At 35.8% G+C, this 25,288-nt stretch overlaps 1 protein-coding gene across 6 annotated transcripts in view; it reads right to left on the bottom strand.

The window, feature by feature from the left end:
• STXBP5 (syntaxin binding protein 5) overlaps positions 1 to 25,288 on the bottom strand; it is a 102,225-nt gene that overhangs the window by 58,921 nt on the left and 18,016 nt on the right. For all 6 annotated transcript variants that reach the window (XM_071740519.1, XM_071740520.1, XM_071740521.1 and 3 more), the window contains exons 3-7: positions 17,148 to 17,229; positions 16,219 to 16,319; positions 5,943 to 6,077; positions 4,833 to 4,896; positions 1,437 to 1,520 (exon numbers count right to left, since the gene is read on the bottom strand). In XM_071740519.1, coding sequence (XP_071596620.1) covers positions 1,437 to 1,520; positions 4,833 to 4,896; positions 5,943 to 6,077; positions 16,219 to 16,319; positions 17,148 to 17,229 — 466 coding nt within the window. The remainder of the gene's footprint in view (positions 1 to 1,436; positions 1,521 to 4,832; positions 4,897 to 5,942; positions 6,078 to 16,218; positions 16,320 to 17,147; positions 17,230 to 25,288) is intronic.

The raw sequence follows: 25,288 nt of genomic DNA, 5'->3' as shown, positions 1-25,288 counted from the left end.
ACAGTAATTCTTTTTCCAAGGAGAGCAATCAGAACTCATAGGAAAAGCATACTTCAACCTTTAAGACTTGAAAAGCCACTAATTTTAAAAGCAACTTCATGTATATTGATTCTCATTAAGAAGAACACTGAAACTGATCAGTTCACTCTTCAGATCTTAATTTTTCCCTCTCCCCTAGGTATCCATTCCCAATCTATGATAACATACATTTCTCTACCAAAGGGTCAGAGTTATTTAATTACCTCTTCTAGCTGAAGAGCCAGATGAATTCACTCATAAATCCTAAATGAAATAAAGAATGAAATGGCTGGACTATTCCTTCCTGTTTACAACCCCTCAAATAAAGGTTGGTTAAGAAGATGACAAGTATGGAGTCAGTTTTTAAACAAATGGGCAAGACCCTGAGACAAACACAGGAAGCAGTGTAGTGTCTACACGGAATAAGTTTCTAAAAACTGCATCAAAACTTTACTGAAAAACAGAGCTAATTGACATATGGATGAATATAATACACTAGGTAAGAGAAGTCAACATGCTGTTTTTAAAAGGAAATGATATCCAAGAAACCTCCAAAAACATCAACAAGCATGTGGCTAATGATTTTAATTGTCTACACAATTTTCAAAGTCTTTCAAGACCATTTTCCCAAAGGAAACTGAAAACAAGCAGACTAGAAATGCTTGAACAGATGAATAACTGGCTGGGAGTAATCAATTAGCTCATAGATGAAGGTAATTGGTAGAAACCTTCAGGGTTCTGTGCTCCTCAGTTTATTCATAAATCTGAAAATTAGAACAAGCCTATTAAGGTGACAAGTCTGCTGATAGTACCAAAGCATATTCAAGTTAGAAATCAGGATTTCTGTGAGGAACTGCAGAAAGACTTACATTTTCTCGCGTACTATGGAAATGTCAAGAAATGCATAAATGCAATGGGCTTGTTTTTTACATCCAAGTTTTATTTCAAACCTTCCTCCTATCCTACAAAGAAAAGCTGTTTATAGAAACATCTTAGTGAGACTATTTAGTGTTTTTCATACAAACACACTTCTCCAAATGAGATATTCCAAATTACAGAAATTGCTAAACCATACCATTTCAACTTAAGACTCAAACTCTTAATACAAGTCCCACTTAACAGCAAAAAGATCTGAAAGCTTCTCCTCCAGCCTGCAAAAACCAGTAAAGGAAACCAATCTATGCCAACATTCATTGCTTCATGACCTTCAATTCAGTGATCTGAAGTTTCTGAAGTTTGTTACTCAAAAACTATGGTTCTTTTAGAGAAAAGATCAAGCGCTTACAATTTCAAAGTTTTATTTTAACCTATTTATTGATCCAGTGGTGATAGAAGCAGGAGCAGAAACAAACAAACAAATTTACTTCTAAAATAGTGAGTGATACCCTCATAACAAGTAATCCAGATGAAAATCGTACCTCATCGTGTGTATATCTGTAATCTGCCTTCTTTGACTTCAGATCCCATAATACCACAGTTCCAGACTCAAAGCCAATCAGAAGCTGCAATAATAAGGAGATATATTAAGTCTTTATAAGAATAAGCAAAATAATATCATTTGCAATGACTGTAGTCTTTCCTCAAAGAAACGTAGCATAATACTACATGTAATAAGTGCAAGTACTTATGAACACAGAAATTAGAAGTGATGAAGACCTTAGTGTTAGAGAGGTTTACTTAGTACTTGTCATTCTACATTTCTAGCTTATACAACTGACCTTCATGCAAAATTAGAAAATAAATAAAAGCATTCTTATAAAGAGTCCTTGAAAATCCCTTTGCATTCAAGGAAGGATAACATTAAACTCAGCTAAGTGTATCCTTCCTGAGAGAAAATGGAGGGGCTGGAAAAGAGAACTCTTTTTCCTCATTGGAATTAGTTTTGCTTAGATTTGCTCTGAGAGCACACCTAATGTTCTAGGTAATGGTTCATTGCTTATAAAGAAACTGTTTAATATAAGCTATCTCCAGATGTTAGTCACAATTGACAAAACTGGCTAAAGGACCACCAAGAACATGAGTTGTTAAGAAGAGGAAAGCCAGAGAGAAATTGAACAAGATAATTTTAAAAAAAATTTTTACCAGAAGCAAGAAAAAAACAGTTCCGTAAGAAGTGAAGATTCAAATAGCCCAAAATAATTGATCTTACACATTGCTGTATATCCAAATTTTGCTCTCTTAAGTGACACTTCGCTTAATAAAAATAAAACAAGGCCAGTATAAGGCAGTAGTAACATTCCTGGCAATTTTTATATAGAAGGCAGCAATACAGATTCATATTTCATAGTTGTTTAATCTGCTATGAGATCATTCCTCTGAGGAATGTTGCTAACTTCTAGTTGCACTTTCTAGCATTAAGTAGCTTGTCTTCACTTCCACATCATTTTCTCCAGCACAGACATTAAGGAAAATTAGTTGGCTGCTGGGATTTTCTAGCACTTGAAACAGCTGATTTTCTGTGAGAAAAAAACACAAGTGCCCTTAGGAGTATCCACTATATTGCAAGATAGAAAAGAGTGGTTTTAGAAACATGCCATTGTAGTCAAGGACAGATCTAAATCAATGTGTTCTACAGTCATGCCAAGTGGTTTTGTCCAGGCAGTCATTTCAGTATGTTAAGATTTTCAAAGTGTACAGTTATATTGAATATGATAAACAGCAGAGCATCTCCCACCAGCTAACAGATAACAATAGTTATCTATTTCAGTGCTCTACAGCACTAAAATACCCTACCAAGTGTGTATAACATTGATCTAGGAAAAGTGGATGTTAGATAAGTTTTTCACTACAGTCATGCATACCTGTAATTTTAAATGATCTTGCCTATCATAAACCATATTTTACAATTTTTCTATTATAACTTTGAACATAAAAAAAATAATCTGTGATTGGAAGGCTAGCAGCAAAAAGCAATAAGATTCTTGTGACTGCAGGTTTTTACTGTGATATTTTCGTTAAGAGGAGTGTAAGGTCAGATTCTGAAACAGCGATTGATAGCAACAGTAATTCTTACACTTTAATTGAAAATTATTAAATGTAGAGTGGGGGTGGGATAGACCAGAATAAATAGATAATTTGTAATTTCTGATGTTTCCATAGCTTCATTCTTATTCTAGGATCCATAATTCTGGAATGAGACTAAAATCTCCAGAGAAACTCATTAGTTATAGACTTACTGCAGTGAGCTTCACCAGAGTGAAAAAACAACAGTACTATTCCCTCTCAAGTTTTATCAACCACTAACATCCTAAATGAAAACAAAAAACAACTACAATAAAAAAAAAACAAACAACCACCCAAACTAATTATCCTGTGTATGTGGAACAGTAGTAAGCAAACTTATTTTTGTCTCCTTGAATATTCTTCACAAATGAGTTTTTTGAACTCTAGGATATTTCTGAGACACTAAACCGACAAAAATAATAATCCAGAACTTAATTCATATTCAATCATTTATGCCTGATTAATATGGAATACTCATTAATGCACCAAATGCATCAAGATTTCTCTGGCTAAGTTATAACCATATTTTGGCAGAGGCCTACACACTTCAGAGAAGATACATGTCAAACTGCTGTTTTCAAAGCCCTCTTTCATATATTGCTTTATTACTATCATCAGACTAAGGAAAATCCCCGTACTTCAGCATGGGCAACAGGATCTGAACAAGAGTTGCAATAGATGACTAAGATTTGCTAAGTAACTATATAGGGCACACAAGCTGATTAAGCTGAAGCTCCTTCTTAGGGTGGGTAGGTTGTGTGATCCCATCCCAAGACCTGCAGAAGAGGTCTGCTACCTGAAGCAGAGACTTAGTCTTGCAATAAGGACTGAAGTGGGGAATGTAATTGCTGTTACCCTGAGAAGGCATATTAACATTTTAATTCTTTGCTTTCTCTGTTAATACATGAAGCCTTCACTTCAAACGAAAGTTCCATGTTGTTTATACATGAGCCTCATAACATATGTTCCAAAGAAAAGGGTAATACCAGTAGATTTACTTTAATAATAGCAAAGGAACCCATGGCCATTGTGTTCATAGCTCAAGTTCTTCTTAGTGGCTGCTATGCCACAGGACATAAAAATAAGTCTTGCAAAGGCTTCAAGAAAACGAACTGTAGAACTTATTGTCAGGATAAAAATATATTATACTTGTCTTATCCTTCTTTTAAGATAGCATTAACATACAGCTCTTTCTTACATGTTTTAGTTGAGCTGACTTTTCTGAAGTGTCTAGTTTTACTACTTGCCAGTTAGGTTTTAATCAATGTATTAAAATCACTGTATGCTGCCTGAAAAATGAGAGTACATCAGACCTCAAATCACACAGAAGCTGCTGCCTTGGACTAGTTACCTAAAGGCAAACTCTTGTATATAAATATCCTATATAGTTAAGCATATTAAAGCTGTAAAGCAGCAACACCCACAAACTTAATGAAGTTTATTTAATATCCATCCCACTATTTCCACACTCAGGTTATAATTGTGTTTTTATTCTTGTGAAAAATAAGGTGTTACTGAAAGCAATTTTTTTTTTCCTACTGTTTTGAAGAATTTTTTGCAATTAAGTACTTTCAGCTGTGTTTTTAAGTGATTCTGATTATAAGGTGAATTCAATTATTCCGGTAATGTGTCCTACAGTCATGTCTGTACCTTGCTACAGAGCACAAATACTCAATTGAGCCTTTCTTTATGCTTTCAAGGTGGTCCTCACCTACTTAAACTTTACTTAAAAATCAGTGGTACTTACACTTTTTTAAAAAGTCTTGCTTGAAAAAAAATAATGTATTAAATAGTCTTTAAATATATCCTACCTTTCCTTCATCCATTGGATTGTCACTAATATGGACAATTGGTCCTGGATGGGATTTGGATGACCTAAACAAGAAATATTTCCATTTAAGCAAAAAAATTCCCCTGCCCAAAACTGCATCCCAAAATAACTCCAACTAACACAGATTCTTCAGATATAGGTTCCATGTAAGCAAACTATTGATGTTTCAGCATGTAGCCAATTTTATCTTCAAGCTCATAAATACTTTGTCTACTTAATTTCTGTCTCATTATAAAAAGAAAAGTGTTTATTTGCAACACAGACAAATATTGAGATTAGCTCTACAACATCTAAATATTTGTTGCAACAGAATTAACAAATGCAGATAAAATGTTTATTTTTGTGCTGGAAAACAGGTTTTACCATTATTCATAAACTTCCTAAGGTGGGCATTGTTAACACAGAATTAAGACTTTGAGTTCTCACTACGGAAGAAGATGGACTAATAAAGAGTTCTATTTGTTTCAACGGCCTTTGGCAAGTGAGGGACTTAACGTATGTTTATAAGATACACCTAATATTCTAGGAACAAAACAACAGCAGAGGAACAGCACACAGGTATATGTTTTCACCCACAGAACACTGTATTTGCATACACAAATTTAATATGAAAAATAGAGAAGCAATGATAACGGCCTTAAAATACGCCTTGCTTTTGGAATAGGCTTATTTAAATTTACATTTTTAGCCAGTAATTTTATACTCAGCATGCATCAGCCCTCTTACAATGTATATCTTTATAACTTTGGGCTTTAACTACAAAAGAAGTAGAAGTTAAATGCCTGCCCAAGTACCATTGATATAACATTTAAACATATATTATTCTAGTTCCTTATCACCACAGATAATGATGATTTTTATGTCTATTTTTATTTTTATTCCAGGCACTATGATAAAATAGTGATAGAGGCAGAAACAGTAACATTTCACATTTATGAGAATAAAAAAAGTATTTCAATGACTAAGTTATGTACTTTGATTGTGTTTTTGGTGTAGTGAGAATAATATGGAAGCCATTTCTGCAACTGAAGTTAGTATCTAGGACACTTCTGATCCTTCCCCTCAACAGACAATACTTGATTAAACTCACAGTTCAATGGCTTTATTCCACATAATGACGTAGCCTGAGAGAGTGAATGATTCCACATTGACAATGTGAATATTTCCTCTTTCGGTGCCCACATATAGCCATTTACTTTGGAAAGGCAGATGACAAAATGTTATCCTGAAAGAGAAAGCAGGCAAAAAAGGAATTAGTCATTTGGATACCCTACACTTCAAGGTCTATATTGCCAAGAGGTAGAAGAATGGAAAGAGACAAACAAGAAGAAAAAGACAAGCTATAGGTACAGAAAAGCAGCAAAGACAATATATGACAAAAGTAAGATACGCACAGACAGTGTAAAAACTTGAACAAAAAAATAGAAACCTAAGCTATTGAGACATTCAGATAAAAATCACAGACACCGTTGAAAATCATCATTGCCCAAGACTGCTGTAATTTTAAACTTCAAATACAGTACTCCTATGCTATAACCTATAAAACTCTCTTTTTAATCTATTAAAGTTTAGAACAACATTGGATTTTTAGAAGTAGCCTAATATAGATTAAGCCTATTTCAAGTGAGGAGACAAAGGCAGAAAACAAAGCATGAGAAATATAAGTGTACATATAACCCAACATACCTCCTAAGGAGTAAACTTAAAACTAATCCTGAACAATTATAAAAGCAATCTTTAATGTAGTTAGTATTTGGGGCTACTATTTTACTTAACCACATTTTCATATTCTGCCTCATTAGCTCTCTTCTGCTAGAAGGAAGTACCTGAAAAAACCCAAAACTACTCCATGTTTATACAACCAGAGAACTCTTCTTTAACAATAGCTCCAGCACAGATACCAGTATTTCTACACTTGGTTGTTTCTGTCCTCTTAGGTCCTGCTTATTCTTTACTATTTCTTCAAATTGCAAAGTCTATAGGAACAGACTTAGGTTCTAAAATATCTAATTTTTCTATAAAAACCAAACAAACTTTTGGGATTAGAATCTAGAAACTTTAATGAAACTGTAAACTCAAAATCATTCTAATCTGACAGGGTTCAATACTGAAAGAAATTTCCAAGCTACTTGGGCTTTCAAAAAAGTTTCATTGAAAACAAACCAGTTATTCAGTGGAAATTTGTTCTGTCAGCTCTAATCCTTAGTTTTACAGATTTTTGTTCTTTTCTCCCACTTAGACTCCCTTCTTGCTAAATCCATACACCATTACACAAGCCGGTTAATATTAATGCAAAGAACAGCTTAGGTCCTTTTCATTAGATGCTTAAATTCACACACTTAAATTCACACTTAAATTCATACAATTCAGCACAAAAGCAAAGGCTAACAGCAGCCACAAAAAAAACAACCCACAGATGATGGCTGAAAAGATGTTAATTTGTATTATAGGTTTAAAAAGTTAAAACTTCTGTAGTAATACCACCTGGATTCACAAGCTTACCACTTCACCTTTTGTACCACTCGTTTCTTTCTAGGTAGGGAATACAGTTTGCTCAAGCAACTCTTTTAATTTACCAAATTTCCAACTTCCTTGATTTCTTGATCTTGAACATTTAAGTCAAAAGGCTGCACTAACTTTTTTCATTGATGTTTCACAGAAAAGGGACTATATACAAGATTTAAAATGCTCGTCTAACTCATCGAGCTTTCAGAGGTTGTAACATTAATAAGCACAGTAATCCACAAACACCACAAGTTAAAGACTCTAGGTTCTCCAACATCCCTGAAAAAATATTTTATTGAAAGCTAAGTCACACATATCTGTACACACATCCTAGGCAGGCTCCCAAATCTTACTGGCCTGTAGCAGAGCTCTCCCACTACAAGCAGGCCATGGGAAAGGATATATGAAAATATCAGTCCTCAGCACTCTACAACACCAGAGGTTTTTCTTGTGTCAGGACTCCACGTGTCAGAAGTAGATAACAGACAGATCAGCAGAGTCTAAAAATAAGGGCTAACCACCAGAGATAATATTCAGACGTAGGGTCATGGGTCTATCTGTCTCGATCGTTAATACCAAAGTTGCCCAACACTTCCATTATAAAACCCAATCTATTTCATGTCATTTAAAGGTGGGCAAAAATACAAACTGGGGCTGTCCAAGTCCTCAATACTCCTGATGCCCTTCTTGAATATGTAGCCATACTCAAATTACCATCTCCTCTGTGCAAGTGAAATAACCTTTGTCAAGAGTTAGCAAGCAATAAAGCACACCAAGAGTAAATTAGAGCAAGCAACTTCAAAAACTGTTTACAAAACCTCAAAGTCAGGAGGTTGAAGACACTTCAAAAGCTTAAAGTATAGGCACATATAGCACATTTTGTGAAGCATGTGCACAACTAGCATAAAGCAAGTATTGGGCACAACACTTTATTCTATTTAATTTCCTCATAAAATCCCTTTTTTATGTACACAGAAAAAAGATCCCTTTTAGGAAAAATCTTTAAAGTATTGGGGTTTTTTTTCTGTAATCTAAAATCTACAGTATGATTTTAATATATGTTAACATCCCTGCTAAAATGAGATACTGTTATGCAACCCAAAAACACTTAGGGTAGTTCTAAGCTCTACTGTGGCAGTACTTTTCTCTAAGCACAGAATCTTCCTCCTCAATGCATGCATATTTGCAAAGCCACTCCTTCCCCTGTCACACACTTCCAAAAAAACCCACAAGATCTTTCCTGTGAAACAAATTTTAGGAATTGAACCAAATACTTCAAGAAAATAAAATTATATACAGTAAAGGCAGTGGCAAACCAGCAGTGAAAAGCACTACTGGAAGAAAAACCCTCACAAGATAATTTCTCTTCTTACTGTACTTCAAATATACCTTGTGCTGCTGCTTATGGGAGAGTATTTGCAGTGACAGGAAGAGTCTTTAAGAAACGATTTCTAAACCTATTGAAAGGATTTTCTTTACCTGCAAACCATGTCTTGATTGCACTTGTTTCACAATGTATATCAAAATAGATATTACAGCAAGTGATAATATTTCCAAGAGGTATTTATTTAGAAAAATATGAAAGATTGAAATTTATTAAATATGTGAGGCAAAGAATTAGGACTTTATAGGCAATATTAAGAAAAAGTGACAGGCTGTTATCTTGGTGTTATGACAACTGAAAACCTTTTAAATTCATCTTTATTTTTCCTTAGTCTACTGCATTATCTTCTGAATTTTCCACTGCTTTAACAAAGCACACTGACGAACACTTCAATGAATGACAAACACTGATCACAGGTTTTATTTTTAAGTCACTAAAATTATTCCTGGAACCTCAGGCTATCATTATAGGTCTACAGTTACTGTAATTGTACTAGCTGCCCAGACCATTACTGTATACACAAAATAAATATTTTCTAAAAAGTGTTAAACTACCAAAGTTGTACTCTACATACCGCCACCTTTAACCATGAGACATCCACCATGTAGAATTCAGAAGATGAAAAGTTCTATTTCTTATGTTAGCCTAGACTCTGTGCCCACAGTCTCTTCATTGGGCATAGAAAGACAAGAGCCAGTGTCAGAATAACGTACTACAAGAAGGAAGAAGTGGCTGTCATTTTGCCAGGCTGGTACAAGGGGTCTGTGTCCAGATCTGGTAACATAACTATGACTAAAATACCTACCCGTAGGAAAAGGCCTGAAGGCACAAGGCACGTGCAGAGAAAGAATTCCTCTTAAATGCATCCCAAAATTGTCCCCCCAAAGGACCATCTGGATAAATGCAGTGTATCATAAAAACTGGACCATGTACTTCAGTTCCATTTATAGTGCCATTACAGCACTCCAAATGATGCTTCTCCCAATACATTCACCTCTAAATGCAGCTGAGAAGTACCTATGTTCACTGTCTGATTTGTGGTGTAGTGTCAAGACGAGTAATGGGGAAACAAGAACCAGCAACAGAAGTAAGATTGTTACCACCGACGTGCCTGATAGAGGGGTCATTTAGACAATTTTGGAGAAAAAGGGTCAATTTTAGAGGGTTTTTTTTAGTTGTTTGGTTTTTGGGTTTGTTTGGTTTGTTTTGGGGGTTTTTGTTTGTTTTTTATGTTACTGTAAGTATTCACATTTTTATGTTAAAATGTTCCGAATATATTTCATTGCATATGTGGTTTTGTTTATGGTGTCACATTTCAACCCTCTGTCGTAAAATGGCTTTTCAAGCTTCCGTTGTACTTCACTCAGAAGTGCCAGTATTTTTAATTCTACACAAACAGAAAAGGACTGCTTCGCTGCTTGTAATTCTGACAAAAGACCTTTTGCTGTGCCTTTTGAGGCAACTGATGTGAAAACCAAGAAATTTTTTCAATATTGAAGAAATTCATACCAAATACCCTAAGGATTTGAGCCTCAAAAAAAGACCTCATGTTGCATGAGATCTTCTTTTACCCACGAGGTAAAAGAAGGTTTTATATGACACCATGAAGGCAAGCAGACCCTGTGATAATTTCCTTTCACTCTCAAGAAAGCCAGTTTAAAAAAGTGTAAAAAGGTTATGCGAGAAGCTTAGTTGTGCCAACTGGTACATCACTGACTGCAAAGACTCCAAATATTTAACTTCTCAGAAATAACTGTTTGGATATGTATCTGTAATCCTTCCACTATACGACAATCCTACCCCAAAAACACATAGGGCAAAGGGGAAAAGATCAGTCCTCTGGCAAAGACTGAAAGGGAAATAGTGATACTGATACACAAAAAAGGGAAGAAAAAAACCACAACCTAAAACCCACAATGTCTAGTATCACCAGGTCTCACAGACAAGAAAACCTGTGTGTCCTTCTGCTATCCACAAAGTGGCAGGATTGGTCAGTTTATGAATTCTGTGAGAGGGAAGGAAAAGCCTTTCACAATTAATATCTGCAAATGCACAGACCAGACACAAAGCTAAAGTATCCAATGAGGTAAAAGTTAAAATTCTCGTTCCTTAATAAGGAAACAAACACAAGCAGTATTTTTCACTTACTCATTCTAGACAGAGTTTGTGTTTTAAACACAATCCTGAAGTTGATGTTTACAGCACAATGCAAACCAATGATACTTAGAGAATAATTTTATACCTTTGAATTTGTGTAGTTTCATGCTAAGGGAAACTATTTAAATCTCACAGCACAAAAGTTGAAATATTAAAACTAAGCTGCTATCAATACATTCAGTTACTGATATGCAAAGCACTAATACACTGAACAGTTCCATTACCATGCTATGATTCTGGTTCTTTATGCTAAGTCACAAAGCAAATAAACTATTTCTATTAGCATTAAAATAGGAATCTCAGCTCAGGAAGGTTGTGAGTCCTTGATACCTAAACAAATTTTTCATACTTATATGTAAAGCTGCTTCGTTTGAGGTTTGGTTTGCAGCAAAGTAACTCAAATTTGTAATTTCACACCACTTTGCTCTTTAATCAAGTTAATGTGTCCCTTCACCATCTCAAATTGGTTCTGTGAAAGTCCCTTGCCCATTAATGTGTTTGACCTTTCACACCTTAGATCAATACTAAGTTTAATATCTCCTGCATGGCAAGAAAACTGAAGCCAGACTGGATATGTTTCACAACATGCTTTCAATATTGACTCTAGTAAGAAGTGTTAACTACACTTTTTTCAGAGTTAATCTTGCCTAACATTAACATTTGCTACTAAGTCAACACAAATTTGAAGTGAAGCTTGCATTACATGTGAATACACACCACTTGTATTGTGTGTAGGATATTTACACAGCCATGTAGATTACAAAGGGACAACACTGCAATTCACTGAAGATATCTTCGAGCAGTACAAAACCTAGGATACTAAGTTCACACTGAACTGTGTTATCTGTGAAGAGGTACAACTTATACGCTTCTAGTTTAATTCATGCCCTCCATGTGAGCATTATTTTGCATTTTTTCCCTGGCTCCTGCACACCTCTTCTGACAGGCAAAGAACTGACCAACAGCAACAGGAACAAAAGGCTAGAAAACTTGAAAAACTAGCTTGTTTTATCCTGTGATTCTGACATCTGCCAGAAATTTCAACTGACATTTTATACATCAAAAACTGCATCAGCCACCAGTTGAGAAGACTTGCTCTAACCATCACTAGTACAAAGGCAGTAAAGAGCTATGAATCCATTAACTGTCCATTTTCTTATCTACAGAATGTCAACTCATTTAAAGATTGAACAGAAAGCAACATCTTTAGAGATGTTGCCACTAATTTTAAGGGTATATTTGGCTGAGATCCTAAAAACTGCAAGTTACCCAATGCATATATTTTCCACAGCTTAGAATGAAGTCTGCTATGGGCATAGAATTTTTTTTTTTAATATATATGGGTTTTTTTAGAAACACAACTCTCTCTCCTCATTTTTTGCTCTTAAAATTCATGATTAGAAAAGCAAGTAGTCACAACACTTTCCAGTCATATACTAGAGACTGCATTCCAAATTAATTTACAGGTGATTTTACAAATGGAATAATACACAATTTACATCTGGAGTGCATGCACCTGGGGATGGATGAGAAGGCAACTGAGAGCCTATGGGTCAGGATGAACAGGAGGGTAGGAAGAGGGGACATGACAATGGGGGTCTGCTACTAATGACTGAGATGACTGATGTCAGCCAACACTGCTTCACTAAGGGCACATTGTGCCAGCAAAGTTTTGCTGTGCAACTGCTATCCTCTACCTGGACTTGTCCAAAGCATTTGCCATTGTCCTACATGGCATCCTGGTCTCTAAATCTGAGAGATATAGATTTGACAGATGGATAATTCTGTGGATAAGGACTGGGTTGGATGGTTGCACTCAAACTGTTGCGGTCAATGGCTTAATGTCCAAGCAGAGATCAGTGACAAGTGGCATTCCTCAAGAGCAGGTAATGAGACCACTGCCTTTTAACCAATTTGTTGGAGACATGAAGAGTGGGGATTAAGCGCAACCTCAGGAAGTTTGCTGACAACACCAAGCTGGGTGGTGTGGTTGACAATCTGGAGGGAAGGGACACCTTCAAGGGGCACCTTGGTGAGGCCAACCTCATGAAGTTCAATAAGGCCTAGTGCAAGGTCCTGCACATGGGTCAGGACAATCCTATTTACAGCTACGGGCTAGGTAGGAGGACTTGGGAGTGCTGGTTGATGAGAAGCTCAACATGAGCCAGCAATGTGCACTTGCAGCCCAGAAAGTCAACTGTATCCTGGGCTGCATTAAAGGAAGCGTGAACAGCAGGTCAAGCGAGCTGATTCTCCCCCTCTACTCTGCTCTCCCGAAACCCCACCTGCAATGCTGGGTCCAGTTTTGTCCCCCAACAAAGGAGGGACATATAGCTGCTGAAGCAAGTCCATGAAGCTGCTGAAGAGGGCCACAAAGATGATGAGAGAGACGGAACACCCCTCCAATAAGGAGAGCCTGAGAGAGTTGAGGTTGCTCAGCCTGGAGAAAAGAAATCTCTGGGCAGACATTATAGTGGTCTTCTGTTACATGGAAGTGGCCTCCAAGAAAGCCATGGAGGGACTTTTTACAAGGGCATGTAGTGATAGGACAAGGGGGAATGACTTCAGACAAGAAGAGGATAGATTTATGTGAAACATGAAGAAGAAATTCTCTTGTGAGGGTGGTGAGACGCTGGAACCTCCAGTTAAGAATACGAAATACGTAACACAGGACCCCAAGCATTTATAAACAAGCTATGTCTGGTTTTTATAGTGTAAGATGTTCAAAACAGGCCTGAAAATAAGCTAGCCAAACTAGATTATCAAGGGGAAAAATGAATACTTAATCTAGAAATGGCATTATTAAATGTTATGCAGTAATTCTTCCATATAGCTAGAAGCACGGAATTAGTTAGACCTAATAAAAGGCTGTGCTAGAAGAATATAGAATTCATTAGCAAGTCATAACAATTTATTTTTATTTTATTGTTTTGTAAACATAGTTCAAGAATAGTTTTTAAGACTAGAATGTTCTTTAATCTGGGAAGGTAACTACTAGACTTAGCTTTCTATGCTACAAACAAAGTTCTAGTTCACGTCAAATCCTTACATATTAAACTCTGATTTGAAAACCAAATTTGAAAAAAAAATTGGCTTGTGGCATTTTAAGCACAACTCCTATTAAAGAGGACAGAAATACTGCTTTTCTGCCATGTCAGCACACTTCCAGGTACTCCTAATTAAGTATATAACGTTAAGCCTTAACATCTATGTGGTCCTAGAGTAAATACTGCTAAAACTGGAATAGTTGCTTCAGTCATATAGTAAGATATGGCTTTATTTCCCTTTCAAGGACATCTTTTCCAGTTTAACTAACTTAATATTTCAGCTAAACTAATTTCCATTACACTGAAGTTTGCTACACAAGCTGGAAAATTGAAGTATTATTAGATAAGATATTGCTTCAGGGCTTGGTTGTAGAGATGAATATTTTAAATAATTCCCATTTGAGAGGTTTGGTATCCTTATGAGCAAATATTAATACCACAACTTAAATTATTTAAGAGATTTTATTAATGTGGAATCAAACAACCCAATGTTTGTGGATTGTTCATTAATTAAACTGGGTCTCTTCACTCTTCCCAAACTTCATAGTAAATATACATCAGAAAACTGACCTAAGCAAAGCCTATTTACTTCAAACACACATAACATGTCTGACCTACTAGGTACAATTAATTTCTAAGACTTCTTAAGTGTTCTGGAGGCGCTGGTTTAGGTTTATTCAATGTCAAATTTGTGCAGTTCTCTAAAGTTCAAAATCAAAATAAGCCTCTAGTAATGAGATTATGATTTACTTTTTAAAGATGTATTTTATAAACCAGGCCAAAGAACACAGAATATTTGAACATATCAGTTGTCAGTCATCCAGCATGACTCAAGTGGCTACAACAATATACAGTTCTGGGATTTTCAGTATTGTTGCCACTTCTATATGCTATTACAATGGATAATTGAAGATTAAAATTACTGCCTTGTCTCAAACTATACTTTCACCACTCTTAACATCTACAATACTCTCATTATCTATTTTATTAAGACACAGGTTTTTCTGGAGAAATCAGTATTCTGTCCAAAATTAATAACACTGAAGAGACTCGAGTGCCCTAAACTCTATTCTACTCTCAACCCTCTTTTTGGTAAGAGTATACACATTTCAGCTCTCTCTGACATATTTTCCTAGTGAAAATACCACCTTTACAGTAAAAGGATAGTTTAAAACTTCAACTCAATTTAAAAGATATTCATACATATAAGTATGCAAACTTCCAACAAATTCACACACAATCACCTTCTCAGATACCTATTTTAACGCACTAATTAGAAGCCAATGTCCAAATGTGGTTCCTGGCCACAATTTGTATTGACCCATTGTAATACCCCTTAAGTAGGTGGTACAGGTAAGAGGCAAGTCCTTAAAGGAAGAGGGAGAAGATTCATCTGATGATCTGAAAGGTGTTTTCCAAACAAAATGATTCTATGATTCAGTTTGCTTATCAACCATCACCTGCTATTTAAAACCACAAGCTTACTCTGTAACCCACACAAGTCTAGTTGGCACATTCTATGACATTAGATTAGAAGACTACATAAATATTAGCTCTGTTACTTCTCCTTACTTAAAGATTATTACTATCATTCCTATTCAGAAGTACAAGCCACAGATTGTGTTCTTGCTAGTATCCTTTGTGATCTCCAAGCTGTCCATCTCTGAAGCAAGCTGCTCAAAAGTAGACATAGCATTCCAGTTGAGATTTTGCCCACACTGGAAATGAAGGACCACTTGCCAAAAGCAAAAGACTACTTGTTATTTTAAAAAGACACCTTTTTCAGAAACTTAATCAACTGATTATCGGAAATTAAATCTAAAAAAAATCTCCCTAGCTTACTTATAAAACGTGAGCCACAAACGCATCAGTCAAAATGCATGTTGTTTTTAGCTTCTGATACACAAGGGCTCTTATGCTGCTGCAAAATACTGATTTCCCAACAAGGGGAAAAAACCTTTCAATTAAAAAAAAAAAACTAACTACATTTCCTTGTTTGTGTAAACACACTTTTACTCCAAAATCCCTTTGGAGATACACACTGGAAGTCTCTTATGCCTCCACATTTTCAAGATGAAAAAATGACTTTCTGCGATGCATTATGCAAAGTGACAGAAAAGTAGTTAGTACTTTGGCTCCTAACAGCCTGCAACCCAAACCCAATGTAAGTCTAGCTTCATTTAAAAAATTATGAAATCGACTGAATAAATCTGATTTTGCAGTAACACATGGTGTAATACTAAGGGGCAAAGCAATAATAACCCAATACCTACCGTTCCCGGTTAAATTTGAGGGAATGAAGTACAGCAGGTCTTTTCTGGCGTAAGTTCCACAAGTGTAAGGTATCATCAGCCAAGGCACTCACAAGAGCTCCCTGTGAAAAAGAAGCTTTAATCAACTTATTTTCATAACCTTAATAATGTTTCATCATCATAATAGCGATATTACACATTTTCTACCAGGTTGAAAAAATTATTTATAAATATGTACATCGACACCAAAGCACAGCTAAGTTCTAAGTAGTAATAAGAAGAGAGCTGACATGATCATGTGCTTCAGCTCACTCACATTTGGTTCAGTGCTATACTGAGGGGTGTTGGGGTAGGAGAAGCTTTTTCTGCTGTGTGCACATTAGTTGCTTATGCTCACTTCTGTAGATTAATCAAGCAGTGAACTCGACTGCTAATATCTATGTGCTGACAAAGCTGCTGAGGTTTGACTTCACTGTTCCTCTGAACTAGAAACCCCTCTAAAATCTGCCTTCAGCTAGCCCAAGAACATCACTGATGTCAGATCTTAGCTGCTATACTCCTAGAAGATGCACACCACGAGGGATCAGATTAGGAATCATTGCTCATCTCATATCTGAAAAAATCAACTATCAAAATAAAATTAACTACCCACTAAAACTGTTAATACTATTGAACAGTACTACTTCAAGAGATAACTTGCAATGCTCAGTGACATGAATAAATATCCCCAGGAAAAAAGTTCCAGTTTACAGCAGAAGAGTAGTCTAAATATATTTCCAGCAGTTAGTCAAAAATTTTCTAAAATTAAAAAAGTTAATTTATTTATAATTGTTGTTACTGTTTGCCATTCATGTTAAGAGTCACTTGTGTTAGCTGATTTTGATGCTTCCTTAATGAGAAATTACAGTCATATTCTCTGAATTATGGAGTATGTAAATCATTTTACTAACCTCATTAATCAGGAACTGAAGCTGGATTACTGCAGCTCCAGTGTCATGCTGGCAGTAGCATTCAACCCCAGGCCGACCAAAGCTGGAATTGGTACCATTAAGGAATAACATTTGCATGTACCATAGGAAACACCAAACAACCAAGCACCATAACCAACATTTTCACTATCACTGATAGCATATTCAAATAGGTTAACATCCTGCTTTGAGCTAGTGCTCTCAACATAGTTAACCACACAGATCTAAATGATTACCAAAAAAAATATAAAATGTTCATAGATAAAACAAAGTAGGACAAAAGTTAAAAGGTCTATCTTATTTATCCTCATGGAATACAAAAACTATGTCAAATTGCTTAACATATAGTTATTTATGGGATTCTTCACCAATAAGAAGATAATGGAGAATGATAAACTAAATTATTTTAGCAGAGTTAGATATCAGGACTAGTATAAAAAGGAAGTTAATCTAAATAAACATCATATTAAAATGTCACATTTTTCCAGCCCAGACGAAGTTCTCTCCCCCTCAAACATGAGTTGCTGATAGAAAAGCTGAACAACGCAAGTCTTGTCAAAAAACCAAACCAAACCAAAAACATGATACAGAGACAAAAAGATTAGTACCTTAAATCTGGAGGAGTATATAGGAAAATATCTATCATGTAAATTTCCAGGATCTTTCCATCAGGACTTCTTGGATTTACACCAACTATGAGGTAACAAAAGCTCATTTCTTTTCCCTCTCACACATAAATCAGTCCTGTACTTCCATAATTAGCATCAAATAGAAGCAACAGTAACACAGATTCTTTCAATTCTCCATACCTGATTGCTTGCTAACATTTTGTATTAGAAATGTTCTCCTTTCTTCTGATACAGAATTAAGGAAATTCTCCAACCTCCAGGAGACACACAGCAGAAATAACACAAGTCCAGACAAATACTGCCACCAGTCAGTTTTTCATCATTATAGTCTGTCCAGGCTTTCTGGAGTATAATTTGTCAAAGAGATGAACACCTCTTGTTTTAAACAGACACCTTAAGTTTTAGAAGAAAGGAAATCATTCCAAAGATGTTTCCCATCAGGCAATATAATGTGCAATGTTCTCTCAGTATACACTAGAAATCAATATAACTGTACAAATCTCACAAATTCTACAAGTTTTCCATTTACTGAGAAATTGTTGATCAAAACCAAAATGGATAAAAATGGTCTTAAAAATACAAGTATTCACACTAGACACAGCTGAAAGGCTAAAGAGACTATTAGATATGCAAATTCAAACACATCTGCTCAGCTGGTCAGATAAAATACAACCAGAACTACAATTACAAGTCTGCTTGAACACACCACAATATTTTAACTTCTAACTTCAATCACGTTCTTCTAGACTAATGAATCTGCTCAACATCCAGCTAAGTGATGAGAGAGATACTAAACAGATGTTCAATAATCCATCAAACTTAATACCAGCTTTCTTGCTCAAACAGAATTAGTAATTTAATTTTGTTCTGGCATGAAGGGCTTAAAGGGGCAGCTTGCCTCACCTGTTTTTTTCTTTGTATTTTAATTTTTTATCAATATGTTTTCCATACAAGGAAGTCATCAGTATTTCACTCACAGTCTACAGCTCTTCCAGAAAAAACAAAACAAAACAAGCAAAAACAACAAACCAGACATTTTAAAACTTGGAGTGAGGGGTTGTTCCCATAAATGATACCTTACTACACAAGCTCAGAGCACAAATCTTTTTTTTTTTTTTTTTTTTTTTTGCATTAAATACAGATTGGCTACACAAATAGACAGATTGGAAGAAATTTCCCCACAAGGAAACCTAGGAGTTTCTCAGCAGATTTGCTTCAGTGTTGCTCATGCTTCTGTGTTCACTCACATTAATTATTATTTGCAGAAATAGACAAATTTCACTTTTAGAAATTGCTTTTTATGTTTACAGGAAATGGACTTTACAACTTGTTACATATTTGCCTCTACTGATACAGGCATTTTTAAAAAAAAAAAAAAAAAAAAAAAGATTTCCCTAGCCCGCCCCTGACCATCAGCTTCCAGAAAAATTAAATTTAATCCTTGTTCACTCACTCGCCCAGCGTTTATCTGGAATTGATGCTTTACATGTTACCTTGCCTGGCAACAAGAGGAGTATGACCCAGAAAAACAGAAAAGGCTATGGATTCCTCAAGTTACTCCAACCTTCAAATTCTATCCCTGAAATGCTTTCTTTAAGCACTTCAGATGCAAATATTTCTGGAAGCACTGTTACAACTAAGCCAGTAAAAGTTCAATACTTCAGTGCTTCGATGTTTGCTTAAAAAAAATCCTTCTGCGTTTTCCAGGACACCTGAACCAGCTCTTTCCAGAAATCAGTAAACATAACAGCACTGGGAGTTAGCTTACACAAGCTTTGAACATTGAGCAAGTTTTTTTTCTTTTTAACAAATTAGTGGAAGCCTCATATGCGGTTCTGAAAATAGAGTTTGGCCTCTTTTATACTGCTTACAGTTAGAAAAAAATAAAAATAGTCCTTGCAGCTAGTCCCATTTAGTTCCTTTGCCCAAGGATTATGTCATCGTCACTTTTTTACCTAGTAGCTAAAATTATTCTTCTCATCTCAAATTAATATCATCCTCCTAACCAGCATTAATCTTCTTTTCTAAAGCAATGCAAAGCCTCCCAGTTTTGCAGGGCATCCTGAGTTGAAAAAGTACGTCACTTTAGTACTGACTGTAGAAGGATAATAATATGTGCTCCTTTCAGTACACGTTAAGCATTTCTCAACCACACAAAACAGGCGGGCAGCAACCCAGGGGATGCAGCTTGTCCAGATCCTTTATACTTGCACATATGTGCTTAAGGTGAAAGAGCTCACTGTACTAAGCTGTGATCATCTACCACAAAGCAGTCCCCACAACAGGCAAAAAATTATAATTGACAAAATGGGGGTAACATTTTAATTTCGTAGACAGGAAAATCTCTCTGCCGAAGACCTACGGTAGCTCTAGAGGAAATAACCTGCTCTGAGCAGTTTTCTGCTCAGAAAAATACAGAGAAAATATATAGGGAGATTAATCCTATAAAACATGTATTTATTTGCCTTCACTGCATGTCTGCAAAAGCAAATAAGAGACAAAAGCTGTAGCTGAAAAAAGGAAGAGAATGTCTTCGTCTCCTAACATCAGTGTTCATTTTCATAACTGCTAAAAGTGCAGCTCATACATACAAGAAGCACACAACCTTTCTAACTGAATGTTGCATAATGACACCCATTTTACTTTTGATTTGTGAGAAAAGGCAACAGTTCCAACAGGAATTTTTTTCCAAACAAGCTTTAGACCCATGCTTACTGTTGGTTTTTTAAAGCCAAAATTAAAGCATTTAAATTAACAACATCGAGTTTTCTCTGCAATACATTTATTTAAAGTTACTATTATTATTTATAGCTTATCTAAATGGGTGCAACTCAACACCCATCTGCCCTTAAAAGTTGTCTTGAAAGGGAAAGCTAACTCCTGAATATTCATGACAATCTCAGAAGATCAGTTTGTTTTGGGGACTTCTCTTTTTGTTTGTTTGCAAGGTTGTTTTATTGTGGGTGTGTTTTGGTTTCTTTTTTTTGGTTCTTGAAGTTACTCTAAGTAGACCTATAGAATACTGGGTTGTTCTTCACCTACTGTTGACCCATACTACATAGGACAGTTGCAAAAACTCTATTAATTCAATCTCCAGTGTAAGTCAGTTACAACCAGACACATTTGTAATATAGATTTACCTTCCAAAGTATCACCACACATCCTTACGTGGCTATAAAAAGTTTTAATGATACAGCACAAGAAATGGATCATGTTGCTGTATCAGCTTTGCCACCACTATAGTAGATCCAGATTTAAGACAAATCTGAAAGTATAGCAGCTTTTAAAATTAATTCCTAGACACTTTTCAGAACTGTAGCTGTAACATCTAACAGTATTTAAACATTTGGTAATTTTGATGCAGTAAGATGTCTCCAACTAGAGGAGAACACACTACTTACCTGAATAACTTGCAAAACACTAAGGGCAGTAGATTACTCACAGCATTTTTCTGTTTACCAGTCTGTAGTATATAGCTCTCTAGGACTATGTATTATTATACCTACAAATTTGACTACAGTCATGGCTATGTAGCAGTTTTCTATTTTACTTAATAGATCCCAAATTATTTTTATAGGCAGCAATGCCAACACTTTGCACATGTTTTTTATGTGCTTTGCCTGGTCCCCAAGAATTATGATAACAAAGAAAAAACACAGCATGATGGAAAGATTTCTAAACAGTATTTTAAGTAAAGATTAAAAGTCTGTGTGGTATTAGTAACCACTGCCAAGTCTGGATACAGTCCAACAACAGACGAAAAATAAAAACTTAATTTATATCAAGTTATGGAGTACCACAAAAACCACAGTATCATTCTGGTTGGAAAAGACCTTTAAGATTATTGAGTACAACCATAACCTATCAACTATTAGCCAAATTCTACCAATTCCAGTGCTTAAACCATCTTCCAAGCACCACATTCATGTCTTTGAAATGCTTCCAGAGATGGTGATTCCATCCCTGGGCATCCTAGTCAGTGTTTAATAATCCTTACAGTGAAGTTTCTTCTACTATCAAATCTAAACCTCCCCTGGCACAACTTGAGTCCTGGTGATCCATCTAAGCAGGATTATAGCAATACAAGAGCAGACTTGTGCAACTTTCCTCACCATTTTGTTAATCCTACCTGTTCCCAGAACTGATTTGAACTATTACTTGCACATGCAAAGCATGATCTCTCACAATCATCAAGAACAACCCATCAAGCTATTTCATAAGAGTATTATTCAAAAAGTCAAAAAGGACTACAGTCAACACTGTCTACAAAACTAAATTTGACTTTTCACATCCATGCATTACCAAATAAGATAAAAATTAAAAAAAAAAAAATACTTTTGGGAGAGGCTTGGACTCCATACTAGCCCACATTATACTACGGTATCATATAATCTTTTTTTCAATGAATCCAATATAATAGTGCTTCCTTCCAAAGCTCTAGGCCTGCTTAGCATCTTGCTGTGTTTGTATCACTCAGCTAAACCTGGCTTTATTCCTCCCTATGTCTCAGTATTTACGTCTGCAAAGCTGAACAATAGTATTTGGCAACATTTCAGATCCACTCTCCTACATGCAAATAACATCACCAAGCAAAAACAAACTAGGCCTTTAAAACTAAGTTTCAAGTCTGTCAGGTAGAAACACTATTAAATTACTGATAGCAATTTACTACAGCAATTCCAGATGGACTGCTGTGATGCATTCTCCTTCTGCCAGATCAGGAGGGTGAGAAGGCAAGAAAACTCACAGGAAGAAAACAAAATAAGGAAAATGTCAGATACAGTCAGAAGACAATGGCTGCAACTTCCATGCAAATATAGCACTTGCAAATTACTTGGTATCTTGGCACAGTTTGACTTTGTTATTATAGATATCCTACCTCACCCATCCCTTTGGTAGCACATACAATATTAACTATGTTTTTATTCTTGTGTCCATAACTTCTTGGCAAAGACTAAAGGCTATGCTCCTAGAATTGAGGAATACTTGGGAGTAAAAATGTCTCTTTCCAGTGTTCAAATATTTTGTACAGACATTGCCAAAAGCAGCATTAACAAATTTAATCTTCTGAACTAGATGTTAAGTGAATTTGTATACCTATTTAGCTGAACTTATAAAAGCATAAAGAATCACAGATATTATCTAATAAGAAAGACAATTTAACATTTTCAAAGAATGTAGCTAATACTTGTCCAATCAATTATTGTCAGTCAACACTGACTTCTGGCTGCAAAACAATGCTTTGCTAGGTCCAGAAATCTCTCTTCATTCACACAGCCTGATCTATAATATTTCCCTTAGCTCTTGCCTGCCAAACAAATCCTCTTCAGTTGTTTTCAAGTCACTGCCTCTGGATATTCAGGACAGAAGACACAACCTGTAATCACCAGTCACTCCATTTCAACTTTGTTCAAATACAAGCCCATTCCTCACCCCCTCCCTACAAGCCAAGTAGGAGCTAGTCTAGTCTGCTGAGTCCCAGTACCACTTGTATCTCCTTAAACCATTACTTAAGTTTGGTCATGATACAGAATAAAACCACAGGTACTATTACAACTTACATAAACTACTATTTGTTTCTTTCATCACCTCCCCCATTCCCACCCCCATCCCACCCCCCAATCTGCCATCACTCAGTTATCATTTCTCTCCTTTTACAGAAACTGCAGAAGTTATTCTTACACCATCTTTCCTTTGGGCACCACCACCTCATTTCTCAAACTAACTACTAATCCCTTTTAACTCTTCTCTTACCCCGTAAGCTTTTGCACCATCCTTCAGCTTTGCTAATCAATTTATCACTCTTCATATATCCACTTTTATACTCTTCCTTTAAGAAAATTTAGTTCATTGCTAAGAGTTCCATTTGTAGTGATGCAGGTATAACAAGTTTTTTGGCTTATACAGTTTTTTGAAGTCATTACCAGCAAACTCACTTGTTGAAGTGCTAACAGGGTCACAGACTAGAAGTACCAACACTTCCACTATATAGACAAAGACCAGAAATTTTGATTTGGAATCAAGGCAGTAGGTACAAGTTTAACACTATCAGCTTGGTGTGACAATGTCTCCAGACTGCTCGTGGTAGTGGTGTCAAGCTGGAAGGTCTTCCAGATACCCAAATTGATGTTCAGAAGCAATGCCACTGCTATTGCTTTTTAATTATTTGAACTAGCAGTGTCTAAATCCTAATTCAAACAATGCAATCAACGGGTCTCAAGAGCATCTCCCCACCTAAGTACAGATCTCTAAAATCTCCATTCTGAATGACACTTAGGACTGTAAAAATTAGCCTCAAACATATGTGAGCCACCAATAATTATCCTCTCATTGCTACTGTAAGTATTTTGCAATACAGTCTAAGAATGTTGTTTTATTTTAAAGCTTCCTCAGGTTCCACCATAGCATAATTTTTAGTTTTGCAAATCAAAAGAACGGAGAAAGTTACTATTTCACTACTATTTAAGTACTAGGGGCAATTTTATAGAATGTTTGCTCAAAATTACCACCACAAATGAAAAATCAAGGTATAATTCAAGCAATTCAGTAGATGGCACTCTTCCACCAAAATGGAGAGGAAACTGTCAGAACAAACAAGGGACATCTTGGACCTAGAATTCTGGAGCTGAGTTTCTACTCACTAGAGAGGTAAAATTTTTGTTCTTTTCACAGAACTTGAAAATTAGTTTATTACATCCTAAGATATTAATGGGGACTACTATGTTTTGTTGAAATAACTAATTTTACTTAGCTATTTTGTCCAGACATTTGTGCTATTACACAGAGCTCCATTTTACACCACAAAAACTGCAAATCAGTTTTGCATGAAGTGGCATTTTTGTGGCATGTGTTTACCAGAAATCCAGCTTGAGATGGACTGTTAAAAGGGTGACACAGTCCCTAGAAGTTGCTTATGCATTTCCTCAAATCTATTATTAAAACATGAAGCATAGCATTAAAAACAACACTTCCCATTCCATCTTAACTCTTCTTTTTAAAATTGTTGCAGATGCCTCCTTAGTTTGTGTGGTATGTTTATTTCTCAATGCACCCAGACTTCAGATGGGTCCTTTCTTTAGCCCCCAGAAATGCAGCACAGTGCTAAAGCATTCTAATTCAGAAAATGTTAGAAGATTTCAAAGTACCCACAAGCCCAGTTGAAGACTGCGAAAGGATGGAAAATGGACCAACAGAAAAAATGTCCAAAGAATTACCCCTATACATCTGTTCTGAATTTTTTCTAGCAATTACCTGAACAGCCAAATGGAAGGAAGGTTACTACCCTGCAAATCCAGCTTCACTGAGTTGCTTGTTTGTTTGACATTTTGGAAAATATGTTCACTTTTAGAGTTCTGTACTAAAAGTTTTGGTGAGATTCCAAGTTATATATGATACTTCAGGGAGGGCTCATCTGCCTTCCTATTAGAAAAATGTTTTTTATACTTGTTTGTCACCTGCTAGTAATTGCTGAGGTTAAAGAGCAATTTTGATCAA

Source organism: Heliangelus exortis, chromosome 3 (assembly GCF_036169615.1).
Source record: "Heliangelus exortis chromosome 3, bHelExo1.hap1, whole genome shotgun sequence".
In the NCBI taxonomy this organism is placed as follows: Eukaryota; Metazoa; Chordata; class Aves; order Apodiformes; family Trochilidae; genus Heliangelus; species Heliangelus exortis.
This window is presented reverse-complemented; position numbering and strand designations above follow the sequence as displayed.